Source organism: Alexandromys fortis, unplaced genomic scaffold (genome assembly GCF_014885135.2).
Source record: "Alexandromys fortis isolate MF-2015 unplaced genomic scaffold, M_Fortis_MF-2015_v1.1 scaffold_48, whole genome shotgun sequence".
NCBI lineage: Eukaryota > Metazoa > Chordata > Mammalia > Rodentia > Cricetidae > Alexandromys > Alexandromys fortis.
The window spans coordinates 8,571,764-8,586,278 of NW_026067947.1; the positions used below are offsets into that span (position 1 = coordinate 8,571,764).

The 14,515-nt window shown below is 34.7% G+C and overlaps 1 protein-coding gene across 1 annotated transcript in view; it reads left to right on the forward strand.

Moving 5' to 3' along the window:
• Nucleotides 1–14,515, forward strand: part of LOC126506075 (contactin-6) — a 340,519-nt gene that overhangs the window by 205,870 nt on the left and 120,134 nt on the right. Inside the window, exons 6-7 of the mRNA XM_050149362.1 lie at nt 7,654–7,857; nt 9,851–9,953. Of these exons, the coding sequence (XP_050005319.1) occupies nt 7,654–7,857; nt 9,851–9,953 (307 nt within the window). The remainder of the gene's footprint in view (nt 1–7,653; nt 7,858–9,850; nt 9,954–14,515) is intronic.

Below are 14,515 nucleotides of genomic sequence, written 5' to 3' on the forward strand. Positions count from 1 at the left end.
TGCAGAATAGACTGTCTTGCAAATGCTGGTCAGGAGAGTTTCAGTACACACATGCGTGCACACCCTCCCACACACACACACATTTGAGAGAATGTCAAACTTAAGACCAGGATAGGAAAAACAGAGTAGTACACAAGCCACCTTGTTTGATACTTACAGAATGCAGAGACTCACTGCTTCTCCAATTTTATAATAGACATGAAATCTATGGCTCAGATCCTCATGGTACCCAGTGTATGTGGTGCTTGTTACTGTGGTTTGAGACCAAGGTATTTTACATGGTACTTGAGCATTTTACTAGATGAATTACATTCTCCCCTAATTTTAGTGCTCCAGCTTTTTGTTGTTACTCTTTATTTTTGATATTGTAATTAAGTACAATGTTTCTCCCTTCGCTTTCCTCTCTTTAAACCCTCCCATATACCATTCCCTACTCTTTTTAAATTCATGCACATCTTTTTTATTTATTGTTATTGCATGCATATGTATGTTTTACACATATATATTCATAAATCTAAACTTCAGAGATCATATACTATTATTTGTATATGTTTTCAGAGCTTCCTGGAAAAGTAAAACAAGTGTGCTCTTCCCTTGGAAAGACCACTTCTCCTGTTGTAAATTTACTCATCTGCTATATTCCTTCGTGTTTGACTGTGGACCTATAGGCTTTTCTCTTTCAGTTTGGCATGTTAATTGAAGTCATCTTTGTTCAACTCTCAATTGGGCAACATTTAATGAGACTTTACAGATATAGCTTCTGATGTTGCTAGAGATTATCTCACAGCAAAATTTCCGATTCTCTGAATGTGGTATGTATAAATTAAATCTCAGTACTCAACTGGTAGAGGCAGGAAGATAAGGAGTTCAAGGACATTATAACTCATTTAGCCAAAATGAGGATACTTGTAACTTTGTCTGAAAATAAAAATGAGAACAACAACAAATCTTAAATTTCAGTTTTCAGATAAAACCTCTAGCTAGGCTCCTTTCTTAAAACATTGGGTCCAAGTTGCAGGCAGAGAACATGTATTTCTGTATCTAGAGCCTCAGCTTTTTAAAGACCTAGTTTAGTGGAAATAGGATGAGTTAGTGAAAACTTTATATATTTGACTTCCCATGAGAGTGCGCAATAAATCAAATGACAGACGAACCTTCCTTTTAATGTAGTTTTAAGTTCAGACATCATAAATGTGGTGGTGATAAAATAGATGAGGAGTAGTTGGTACCTTTTAACTTTCACCCTGAGTAGGGTGGAATACATAGGCATCATGGAGGCTTAGAAAGCACTTTGGGGTCCATGCATGATAGTACACAGAAAATTTTACATAAAACAAAAGTCAACTTTAAGGAAGGAGCAAGGAATTAGGCTTCTGAAGGATTTAAGTTTGATTTATATTCCTTATACATGACAACCTGATTCTGAAAATTTATCTCTATACTGGAGTCTTCAGCCTCCTTTCCCATATAATGATTGTGTTAACAATATTCAAATAGCTTTATAAGACGGTTGACGGATGAAACTAAGGCACCGTAAACATTTTCTTAATTCTCTCTATATATTTTCTCATTCTTCCAACAGGTTTTAAATATTCTATTTTTGAAAAAGGATACAATACACATAGGAGCAAATGGGAAAGTTTGAGTCACTGAGATAAAAAAGAACTCACTGTGAGGGAGAGAAGGAAATTACAGTCTAAGGTCCTAAGATTATAGGGTGACGAATACAAAGATTTCCTGGGCACTAGCAGCAACCTGTAATTTTTACGAAGTGGAAAGGTCTCTGTTGCTTTCAGAAAGCTAACTCTTGTTTCTTTGCTCAAAAAGGCCTTGAATAAGGACCCCAAACTGACACATGGGACACATGGCACTAGGAATTTGCTCAAGATTGTCTTTATTTCACAAAAGGTACAAAAGATAAGAATCGGTGAGAACGGGTGAATCTGATCTATGATTTTTTTCTTCTTTTTGTGTTGACATAGAATTTACTATCTAGACACATCTCTAGCTTCAAACTAATATCTTTTTTTTTTTTTTTTTGGTTTTTCGAGACAGGGTTTCTCTGTGGTTTTGGAGCCTGTCCTGGAACTAGCTCTAGTAGACCAGGCTGGTCTCGAACTCACAGAGATCCTCCTGCCTCTGCCTCCCAAGTGCTGGGATTAAAGGCATGTGCCACCACCGCCCGGCCCCTTGTTCATTTATTTTGCAGCTTGCATAGTAACGATTATCCATGCTCTCTGATCATTTTTAATGACAGAAAGAGTGAAAGAGTACATCTTTAAAAATCAACTCTCTCAGCTCACAAGTTTACCAACACATAGCCTTTATTGTCAGGAACACAGGTGGTATTCTACTCATAAGGAGTAAAGGTTTCTTTTTGCTTCAAGGGCTTGGATGTTGCTGTCCTTGACTTCTGGGTTTTCTGGATAGAGACAGTTCAGTTCAGGTGTAGTGGCTTATGTGGAAGTCTGTGAAGTCAATCTTCTCACTTTATAGTTGAGGAAGAAAAAGAAAACGAGGGATGCTAAGGGCTGGTTTGCTCCTGTTACTTTTACAGCCTGTCAACCAAACCACAGAAGTCTCATATTAATCTCTAAGAAAGTTTGAAAGTTTCCACCATCTCCAAACAAGGCTAGACTGAGAAATAAAGCATTAAATGCATTCCAGGTTCAAGACAACTTTGGTCTTAGTTATACCATGGACCCACTAACATCCTGAATCATCAGCCTCCTTTTGGGCTTCTTTGATATAGAAAGCCTTTGCTTGAACCTCATGTACTCCATCGCCCTCCAATGTATGGAGATGGGCTTAACCTTCCCATATTTATATCGTTATCACAGAATATAGGGTTTGCTTTTGTACTTTCACTTGTGACATAACTTCAAGCCTTGGCTACATTTTGCCCTCTACCACTTGATATACTTGAAATTGATCAATCCTTACTCAATAAAGTCTGCTATAAATAGAATTTGAAAGTTCAGCTACCCCGGAACTTGTTTATAATGCAGATTGCATGATATATCAATGTAATAGAATGAAAGTAAACTACAGGAGTCGAATTACTGATCTGTACTTTTCCAAATTTCCACCAAGTTTCTTTAATGCATATCAGGTTGGAAATCAATTCCTGGTGAAGATGTAATGCTCCCTCCATTCTGAGGAGTTAGAAGTGAGAGTTCTGTTACTCTTTTAAGTTATCAGTTTTTTTTTTTTTAATCCTTTGGTGCTCATTCTTGTGTTCAGCTCTTCAGACAGTCTTTACTCTCTGTGTTATTTTGCAAATCGATGTACACACACAGCATGTGCTAATTTAAATTCTAGTATGGTAGAAACATTATACTTCCAGTAAATATATTCTGTATTTTCTATTCCTCACTGGGGAAAATTACTACATAAAATTAGAAATTTATGTGGACATATGTAAACATGAGCTCTTTACTCAGCTGTATAATCTTCAACAGGTAAGACTAAATGTAAATGTTTGGTATGTTTTCCACATAATGATGTATGTTTTTCTCTATTGATTGTAAGATTATTATGTTAAACGCTGCTTCATGTAGAAATGATGCTTTGTTGCTGTTGCTTTTGGTCATAGCTTCACCTCACATCTTTATTCCTGAGAAAAATGCTTGACGTTTGTCTGTATAGAAGACTTTGTTTCATTAATATGGAAGAAGTTTAATTTCTGAATTGCTGTTAAAATGACTTCTTTTGTTTATCCTTGCTATTTATGGTCTTTCTCTTAGTACATACTTTATTTTACTTTTTTGTCTTTTTTTTTTGTCTCTATATCTCATTTTGTAGAAAGAACAGCAGGCTGCTTCCTGCCTCCCAGCTCCCGGCCATTGGCTAGCTTTTTCCAAAATAATTACACAGAAACTGTATTCTTTTAAACACTGCTTGGCCCATTTGTTTTAGCCTCTTACTGGCTAATTTTCACATCTTGATTAACCCATTTCTCATAATCTGTGTAGCACCACGAGGTGATGGCTTACTGGGAAGGATCTTAACCTGTGTCCATCTTGGAGAGGAGAGCTATAGTGTCTGCTTGACTCAGCTTTCTTTCTCCCAAAATTCTGTTCTGTCTTCCCAGCCTACCTATGTTCTGACTTATCAGGCCAAGCAGTTTTCTTTATTAATTAACCAATGAAGCAACAGATAGATAGAAGACCCACCTACATCATCATTTTTCTTCCTTCCTTCATGAAATCTAATTTCTTAAGTATGCTTTTCATGATATGTGTGAGAGAGAGATAGAAACACAGACAGAGATAGAGAGACTGTATTTTTCATATTTATATTGCTGTGATAGACAAAAAGCATTTTAGGAGAAAAAAGTTATTTGAACTACATTTCCAGAGGGGATATCATGGATCATTTTGAGAGAAGCATGGCAGCAGGAACATGAGATCAGCAGGGCATTCAGGAAGCAGAGAAAGAATATATGCATTCATACTTCCTGACTTGAATTCTTGACTGTCAAACAGTTCAGCACATTCTGCCTAAAGAATAGTCCCATCAGTGGGCTGGACCTCTCTCTCTCATCTAATTTAATTAAGAGTATTCCCTAAGTCCCCTAAGACATACCCACAGGTCTAAACAGTGTAGATAATTCCTAATTTAAAACAACTTCCAGTTGATTCTACATTGTGTATATTTGACAACTAAAGCTAGCCATCACAGTGATCTTAGTAGACAAGACATCAGAATTGCAATATTTCTTCATTCCCATTTCAGGTGAAGTTGGCACTATACAGATACTGTTTAATTTATAATCACTGTTAACCTATACTCACTTCTCCCATATTTGAGAGTTCAAGGCAGGGCAGTTATTAAGAAATGTTTCAGAAGATCTTCCAGCTGAGAAACACTGGGACAATATATGGAGTCTGCTTCTAAGTCAGACTTTAACACAAATTGGACCATCCATATGATGCAAGATCTCTCTCTAGACAAGAAGCTACTGGGTACTTGGGTTAGTCTGATTTTGTTATATGTGAATATCTATTCACATAAAGATTTTTTTTACCTAACTATAAACTTTTTTACCATCCCAGGACTGTAGACTTATTTTCCTTATTGGGAAATCTCATTATAATCAAGTGTATTTTTTTTTTTCATTTTCTTGAACAGAGCTCTCTGGACATTTCTCACAGTATTCTTAATTTCATAGGTTCATGAAGCTTTAATCTATAAGCATATTTGTGTAAACTGAGACTTACAGCCATAATAAAAGCATGACAACATATTCTGTGTATGTGTGTATGGGTGTGGGTGTGTGTGTGCGTGTGCGTGTATGTGAGAGAGAGAGGGGGGGAGAGAGAGAGAAAGAGAGAGAGAGAGAAAGAGAGAGAGAGAGAGAGCATTGTGAGATGTGGAATAAACAGAGCTCTCTTTTATTGAAAATAAAAATTTCAAGATGCCTTGAACTGAGACACACTTTTAAGATGCTTTATTTGATATTTGATAATATATTTGTCTTGTAGTTCATATCTAAAAACTTATCTATAAAAATTAACATGAAGAGTCATATTAATTTTTAATTAATTCTAGTCTGTGATGACCCCAGACTGGAAATATAAAATAATCAATATAAAGATAATATGTTGAAATAAGGAGCGGCAGGACTGTGTCCCCAGCACCCCAGCCGCCTGGCTAGCTTATGCACGAAATAACAACACACAAACTGTATTCATTTAAAGACTGCTTGGCCCATTTCTATCTAGCCTCATCTAGGCTAATTGTCACATATTAATTTAGCCCATTTCTAATAATGTGTGTAAGCACCCCAAGGTGTGCTTACCGGGAACATTCTAGCCTACGTCCATCCTGGGTCTGAGCTTCATGCATCTGCCTCAGAGCGCAGAGCTATCGCGTCTACCCGGGAGAGGTGAGCATGGAGTCTCTGCTCCAGAGAGCAGAGCTGTTGGGTCTGACCTCACTTTCTCTTCCTCCCAGCATTCCATTCTGTTTACTGCTTCCATCTTCCTCCTGTTTACTCCTCCCACCTATGTTTTAACCTATCAGGGCAAGCAGTTTCTTTATTTAATTAAACAATGAAATCAACAGATTGATATATGACACTCCCACATCAGTAATATATTTATAAAATAAATTATAACTTAGAGATAAATAGTATGTGTGGATAGTATGGTAACATATGTGAGTGTTTAAGATATTAAATAAAACAAACATAGAATGAATCACTTTTCACATATAGAAAAGCTATTTATTAGAATGACCTACATGCTGTACATGCTATGGTCGAGTTACTTCAGCAATGTCTGCCTATGTACAGAAGTCCAAGAATTCGGTAGTTGTTCGACTGATAAGACTGAATGTCTCTGCTAGTTTCAGTACACACTGGAATCCAAAAGTAGTAGTTAAGGAATAATAAGACTTGCTAGATAGGTGAGAGTAAGCATGTGAAAAGCAAAAACTTCCTTCTTCCATGTCCTTATATAGGCTTCCAGCACAAGGAGTGGCCCAGATTATGGGTGAGTTTTCCAATCTCAAAAGATTTACGTTAATATCTTTTACTATCAATGGACTTGATGCACCAATAAAAAGACACAAACTAACATAATGAGCACAAAAACAGGATCCATCCTTTTATTGCATACAAGAAACACACCTCAAGTTTAAAGATAGGCATTACCTCAGGGTAAAGGGTTGGGAAAAATTTTTCCAATCAAATGGGCCTAAGAAGCAAACTTTTGTAGCTATCCTAATATCTAACAAAACAGACTTCAAACAAAAAATAATCAAAAAAGATAGAGAAATCCATTTTATATTCAACACAGGAAAAAATCATCAAGATTAAATCTCAATTCTGAACATTTATACCTCAAATACAAGGGCANGAAAATTCAGTCACATATCAAACCCCACACACTAATTGGGGGAGACTTCAAAACCCCACTCTCACCAATGGACAGGTTGATCATATGGAAACATAACAGAGAAATAAGAGAACAGATCTTATGTCTCAAATGGTCTTAACAGATATCTATAGAACATTTTAATCAAACACAAAAGAATATGCCTTCTTCTCAGCACCTCATGGAACCTTCTCTAAAATCAATCACACACTTGGTCACAAATCACATCTCAACAGACACAAAACAATTTTAAGAAACCCCTGTATCTTGTCAGATCACCATGGCATAAAGTTAGAGTTCAGCAACAAAACAAATTATAGAAAGCCCACCAATTCTTGGAAGCTGAATGATGCTCAGATGGAATTTAAAAGTTTTTATTCAAAATTTTAAACTATAATTCTTAAAAATGCTTAATACTTTTGAAAACATTATAAAACACTGCTTTGAAATGGGCAACATTGAGGAATTACTGTGACCCTGTAAACAAATAGTGCTTTCTACATTCTGTAGATTTTCCTAAAGAAAATCTCCCATTCATTCTCTAAATATACTATCGTTGTATTCCTAGTTGAAGAAAACAGAAGAGAGAGAAAAATTGTGTCTCCCAAACTGAGGTATATGTAAATATAGGGAATATTCTACTTACTCTGCCTGGAATATAGCTATAAATTACAAAATATACACAGCCTTTTGTTATAACGATTAAATAAAACACACAATTTGTAGAAAAGAATGATTGCAGTAAGATAATTCATGCTTTTCTGTTTTTCAGATTTATCTTATGCCTGGACCTTCAACGACAACCCCTTGTATGTTCAAGAGGACAAGAGACGATTTGTATCTCAAGACACAGGGAACTTGTATATTGCCAAAGTAGAACCCTCTGATGTAGGCAATTACACTTGCTTCATCACAAACAAAGAGGCCCATAGAAGTGTCCAAGGACCACCTACTCCTTTAGTACAGCGCACTGATGGTAAGACCATGAGTTATCTTCAGACTCCACATTGAAACGTTTATATGTTGTGAAGTCTTCACGGTCTTTTGCTTTATTTTTATGATTTGAACCAAATATTTGGAGTTTAGATTAAATTCATAAGCATAATGGAGGTGAGGTATTACTAAAATCAAAAAGAATTATCTAAATCTGAATTCTGTAAATACCCACATGGTACAATTTACATGTTACTGGGTATAATGTGACATTTCATTTCTGACACTAGAAAATCTTGTCTTCTTGTTGCTTAAGGACTGATGTATAAAAATTATGTTTGTCTTGGGGGTAATTGGTGTGTGTGTATGTGTGCATGTGGAAACTGCCAAATTTTCATACTGAATTGAAGAGCACATTTTTCAACCTCACGTATTGTCCTCTTTCTTTTTTATTATTGCCATTATTTCTAGCTGTTGTCTTTCAACCTTTTTTTTTTTTTAAACTGGCTGGCAAAATAGAAAAGTGAAAATATTATACCCAAGGAAAGCAAAGCATTCCAATGATGCAGTGAAAGATTTATGTTAAATTATATCTCCAAGGAAAGGGACTTAGATTGGTCTCTGAGGAGCATCATACCTTAGTCAAGCCAGAGCTGGTGCAAGATTTAGAGAGCTAGAAAGTCAACTGAGTGGAAAAATCCTCTAGTTGATTCTCTAATTAAATATTCACAGTGGGATATGTAAAGATAAAAAAATCTGTTAGTTAATTTTATTATCAGACTTTGAACTTGAAAGGCAGTACCTCATAGAAATCTGTCCCCCTGAAGAGTTTGAGACAAGCAAGGATATAATGATAATCAAGCTAACACAGAACTGTGAAGCCAACTCCCCAGAATTATCATGGCAGAGATTTCAGAGCCAGTAACTATTCAAATATTTCTGCAAGGGATTTTATTCACATATAAGCAAACATTAGATTTATAAGTTCATTTTCTCCCTTTCTGTGAGTATTCTATTCATGAGAGGGAAAGTGTATGAACTAACAATTTGCATAGAGATTATACAACATATTTTCCTGTTTTATTTTTACTTACTCTTAGGTTTTACTTCCCCTTATTAATTCTTTTCTTCTTCCACCTCCTCCACTCCTTTCATCATTTAATGATAAAAATAGATTATAAACATTGTGTGTAATATAAGTCAATTAATTTCTCTAAAATTGGCATGCAAACATTACCAGTTGTTAAGAAAATAGAAAAGCAAAAATGAAAGCAGCCAATTTAGTTTTAGAATGGAAATTTGGTTGGGATATTGTAATAATAAAGATTTAATAATTAGGTATTTTATTATATATTTTGATGTAATTTCTGTTTCCCAGAGTCTCACTGACCACCCAATGTCCATTTAGTTGTGGTAGGAAAGTGTTACTGTGTTGTTTGTCATATCACTTTATAAAATGATTAAAGTTGTAAAATAATCCCAATATAGCATTGATTAATTCAGATGAAAATAGCCTAGAACTATTTTTGCTTGTTGCAAATCTTCTAGCAGATAGTGTGTTTCTTACACATTACAACACTGTTTTATTCTAACCTTAATTTCATAATTCCTTATAAATGCCCTAAAATGGTAGAAATAAAACTTTTACAGGTGTGCTTTGAACATAGCAGCAAAATCTTCTGGTTCCAATATTAATATATGTATATAATCTCACTGGCATAGTTACTTTATATGTTTTGTTGCAGACTAGTGTTGTTTTTGATTGTGGCGATGAAGCAGAGGTCTGATAGTGTTAACTGGATCTTCCTTCCTTCTCCACAAAAATTTCTGGCCCATGAGTTTTACAAAGGGAGGATGGAACTGCATGTCCCTAATGAAAAATCTTTGTATAAAACTCAAAAGCATGTGTCCATCTCATGATTGGAAGTCCTAACTCTGCTTAAAATCCAAGAGTCACATTTTGGTTAATGAAGCATTTACTTCTTAGGAAACTTCTATTCTCCAGAAATGCTGCTAGCTGTTTTGGTATTTAACAGGTGTCATGGGGGAATATGAGCCAAAGATTGAAGTGCGTTTTCCTGAAACAATACAAGCTGCAAAGGATTCATCTGTAAAACTGGAATGCTTTGCCCTTGGAAAGTAAGGTTGTTTTTTTTTATGGTTGTTTTAATTTTTAAAAATCTTTTTCTTATTCCAACATTGCTCTAAGGAAAAATTGCCAACAGATATCAAGGGCTGGGCACAGTGGGACTTTCTGATTGGAATTTAAACAACAACAAGATATCTAATACTCTGAAAGTGATTGATCCTGGATAGAGCTTGAATGCATTGTGCCCCACACAATATACTCACAGTCGGAAAGAATGTGAACTTGTAAAAAATGATTTACAGAAAGCCATCAAACATTTGACATACTCTTCACTCTTTTCTGACACCTAGAAATATATTCCCTGGAGTGTTTCCATGCTTAATTATTCAGCAATTCTTATAAACGAAAAACCTGCACTGCTTTCTACCAAAATAAGACTAATTAACATCCATTGTTCACAATGGATAATTAGAAATGAGTCCAACCTGCTCTAGGTAGTTTGTTTTATTCAGATAAATGTGCATTTGCAACCGGTTTGGATGCCTTTAAGCCATCAAAATATCTACACATTTGGCTCAGAGCATTATGTAAATTCCTTTGCTTTTCATGGTATTCAAATATTACTTCAGTGCCTGTAAACAACAGTAAACACCAGGGAAAGGGACTAGTAGGTCAGTCCTGTTGCTTTCAAACATTAGTGTACACGTGAGTTACTTGGAATTTGTACAGTTAAAATCAAATTATCGGCTACTGCCTAGAATAAAGCTTGATTTAGAAGCCCCCAACTCATAGCTATTTTCCAATCCTTAGAACACATTATAACTAATACGAGAATGATTTCTGAATGTGAGTAGCAAGGCATTATTTTTAACCTAAAGGCTATTTATAATGTGACCGTCACAGGAGTAACATACAGATTGACTTTCCAGACACAGAAAATCATCCTTACAAGTGTGAGTCTCATTAAGTATGCTAAGCAGAACGTATACTGGCTGCCCAGTCTTGGTTTCTTTTCATTAAATGGCATTGCATACAGCTGTGAATTAGATTTCTCATAAAATTCATTTCTTATAAAATGAAACAATCATAATTTATTTACATATAGCTATGGTCTAAGAGTATTCATCCAGTAAATATCTATTGCTTGATTAATAACTCTCAGTGAAGTAATACATAAATAATGTTTGATTGTATGACTCTTGAAACATGATGACTTCTACCACTCTAAACTTTCTCAGAATCATAGTGACATCAATCATCCAAAGTAGGTCAATAATATCATGAGTATTATTTAAAAAAAAAGACCAGTGGAATAGAATCTCAGAAAAGAACAATATTCTATCATATTTGTTATAGGAAAATATTTATTAATTAAAACAAATAATATCATAAGAACAAAACCATGAAACTGCTTGAGGATAGTCCTGAATGGTCTGTTACAAAGAATTTTATTTCTCAGCCCCTATAGCAAAGCATTCATATGAGAGCTTCTACGTCTCTTAAAATTTTGCAGAATGATATTTTTCTCAATATGCGTGTGAAAGGGAAGCTTAGAGTGAATAAGTAACTAACCTGTTTTCAAAAAGTAGTAAGGTGATTGCTTTTGAAATAATTGAGGACAAATTCAATTCCCAGTTTTCTAAAGAGTTATGTTATCATTAGCATATGTTTATATCTTCTTTGAATTTCCTTATTTTCATCCAACAGGAATTGTAAGCATCCTTGCCTGGAATGTTGGCAGGGGAAGTAAGAATGGGTAATACGTATAAAATATTTAGCTCAGCACCATCACTTAGCCTGTAAATGTTCACTGAGTTATTCTGAAGTCACAGTGTGAAATTCATCCCAATTTGGATAACCAGAATTGCAGTGAGTGGAAGCGTTCCAACTACAATATGAGTATCAGAGTGTCTGTTATCCTATCTCAGCAACGCATTAGTCTCTCTGATTGCTGTTTATGAGACTATGGAAAGAAGTAATCATAGTCAGTCCTGGAGGAAAAAAGAAGAAAAGAAGGGAGGCAACATGTTTGGCATGGTGTTTTGATTGCTCATTTTGTTTGTGTTTTTCTGTAGTGTTCATATAGATTGAAAACTTAAAAGTTAAAACTTGGAAATGATATGTTACTCCATGAAACTATTGCCATGACCACCCTTCCCTTCATCTGTTCAACCTTCTCCTCTTCTCTCCCCCTGTCTCATCCCCTTTCCCATCTTCTCTCCTAAGTTCTCTCTCTCTTTCTTCCCCCATTTCACACACACACACACACACACACACACACACACACACACACACACCACATACACATGCACACCCTTTATCCCCTCCTCTTTATTCCAGTCTCTCCATCTCATAAATAAATTGTTCATAATGAATAATGTTATCTGTATTTTTAGTTAATATTTAAACTCAGAATAATGCTAATGGTCTTAAAGGTCTGTGTCTCCTTTCAGACTAGTCTTTTGTTTTTTTGTTTTTTTGTTTTTTTGAAATTGGGAAATGGAAGAATAGATTAAGATATAGGCGAGAACAGTTGATCCTGTCTCTTAACTTCACCATTTGATTGCATGACTGTGATCTGTCATAGTTTCATGTTAGAAAACGTCTGAGCAGTGTGTGGGAGAAGTGAATTCCACTCAATGAAATTGAAATATTTGAACATGAGTCCTATGGAACATAACATTTCATTTATATTTTTACTATGATTGCAGAAGCAATATGTTTAAAACTAAAACCTTAAAGAAGATATAGAATTTATAATCTTAAAATCACCAGAAAGTACCTAACTGATTTTATAAGAAAAATAAACGATCAACATTTAACTTAGTACACTTGAGTTGGGAAATATCTTTATTATAAAGATTATAAATAGATTTATATGGAAAGCAAATGTTGCCGATTGAGAAATTAGATTTATTTTTAAGATGATACAAAAAACTATTTCTCATGATACAATATTAAATGAAAACTAAAAGATGGTGAAGATTCCTCAAGTGTACTTCTTAGAAATCATTATGACAGAATCAGTTTTTATAAAGTACACTTCCTCAAATTGTATTTGATATGATTATTCAACACTAAGAATATATTTATCCAACTATCATTAATACTGAATTGAAGTGTCATGGGATTGAAACTAAAAGTCCAAAACATCCTCTGGGGTAAGGGATAATTTCAACTGCCCTGGATAAAAAGTTTACATTTTATATAATGAACTGTTAGTGCACATTCAACTTTTTGAAATATGAAATTGTTTATTAGACTTTGGAAAACATTAAAATGTGAGTTACCAACAAAAAGGTTTTATATCTGTTTGTCAATTGTTTTCAAAAACTATTAATGTTTATGAAACATCACAAAACTGTGAAAATAATTGTTGGTATTTTGCAAATTTTGACATTTACCAAATAATATTCTCTTTTAAATTTATAGGGACAAAACAAATATAAAAATAGTTTATTTGCTAAAGGGTACTTTGTTATAATATCTAAACCTACATAATTATATGCTGTATAATTAATACTCTGAAAATAAAATCAACTTTCTAAGCTTTTAAATTAGAATTTTATAAGTATATGTCTAGTGCCACGTCTTTCATAAACTCTTTATAAGTAAGCCTTTTAAAAGTAGTCCACACGTCAATGAGAAAACAGTTGGCTCAGGGAGGAATGGATTCAATTATCTATTACTGGATTTGCACAGCGAGTGCTCAAGGCCATGTGCATGAGAGAGACATGGAAATGAGAGACAGGCAGAGATGGAGAGAGAATCAATGGCTGGACATCTTAGAAAATATTTTAGTTTGTAGGAAAAGATAATTCCTGAAGGATCTTGTGTGTGTGTGTGTGTGTGTGTGTGTGTGTGTGTGTGTGTGTGTGTATGCACATATGTGTGCAGTGTTTATGGAAATCCAAGTGCACTTACATACATATGAAACGTCATCCACGTTTCAGGAATATTTTTCCCTTCCTTTGCCTTTCTTGGTATTCTGTCAGCCTGGATACATACAGTTTGGAATCTGTCACTTAATGTCATACTTCAGCCTTTCTACAACATATCTTTTATACAATTAGTCATTGCCCACATTTTTACATTATGACACATTTTCTGTTCCGTTCTTTTTGCATTTAAACTTGGGAAATGATTCTACTGCTGCTCCTTCTTATTCATTTCACCTAAGCAGATGAATCTTCCACCCACATCTGACCCACCAGCATTTTCCTCCTTAGCATTAATGTATTTTACGTCCAGAATCTTCTTTCCGATTGTTCCTAAGCATTTTTCCACCAGTTCCTCCATGAGGTCAACATCTTCTGCTATGGCTCTTTGCATTTCAGTCATGGTGATTCCAAATTACTGTTGTTAATGCACTTAGATTCGAAAATAACGATTTCATACTAAAATGTTATGTCTAATAATTTTAAAATCTTTATCAGTTTTGAGTTCTGGTCATCTAAATTGTTCTTCTCTATGGGTTGCATTTTTAGTGTAATATGTGTGTTTTGTTTAAACTAGGATATAATATGTCCCCTGAAAGGAACTATGGTAGCAGTGATTTTAAAGTGTGAATTTTATATTTGTTTTCAAATAATTTGGACTTGCTGATGTCCTG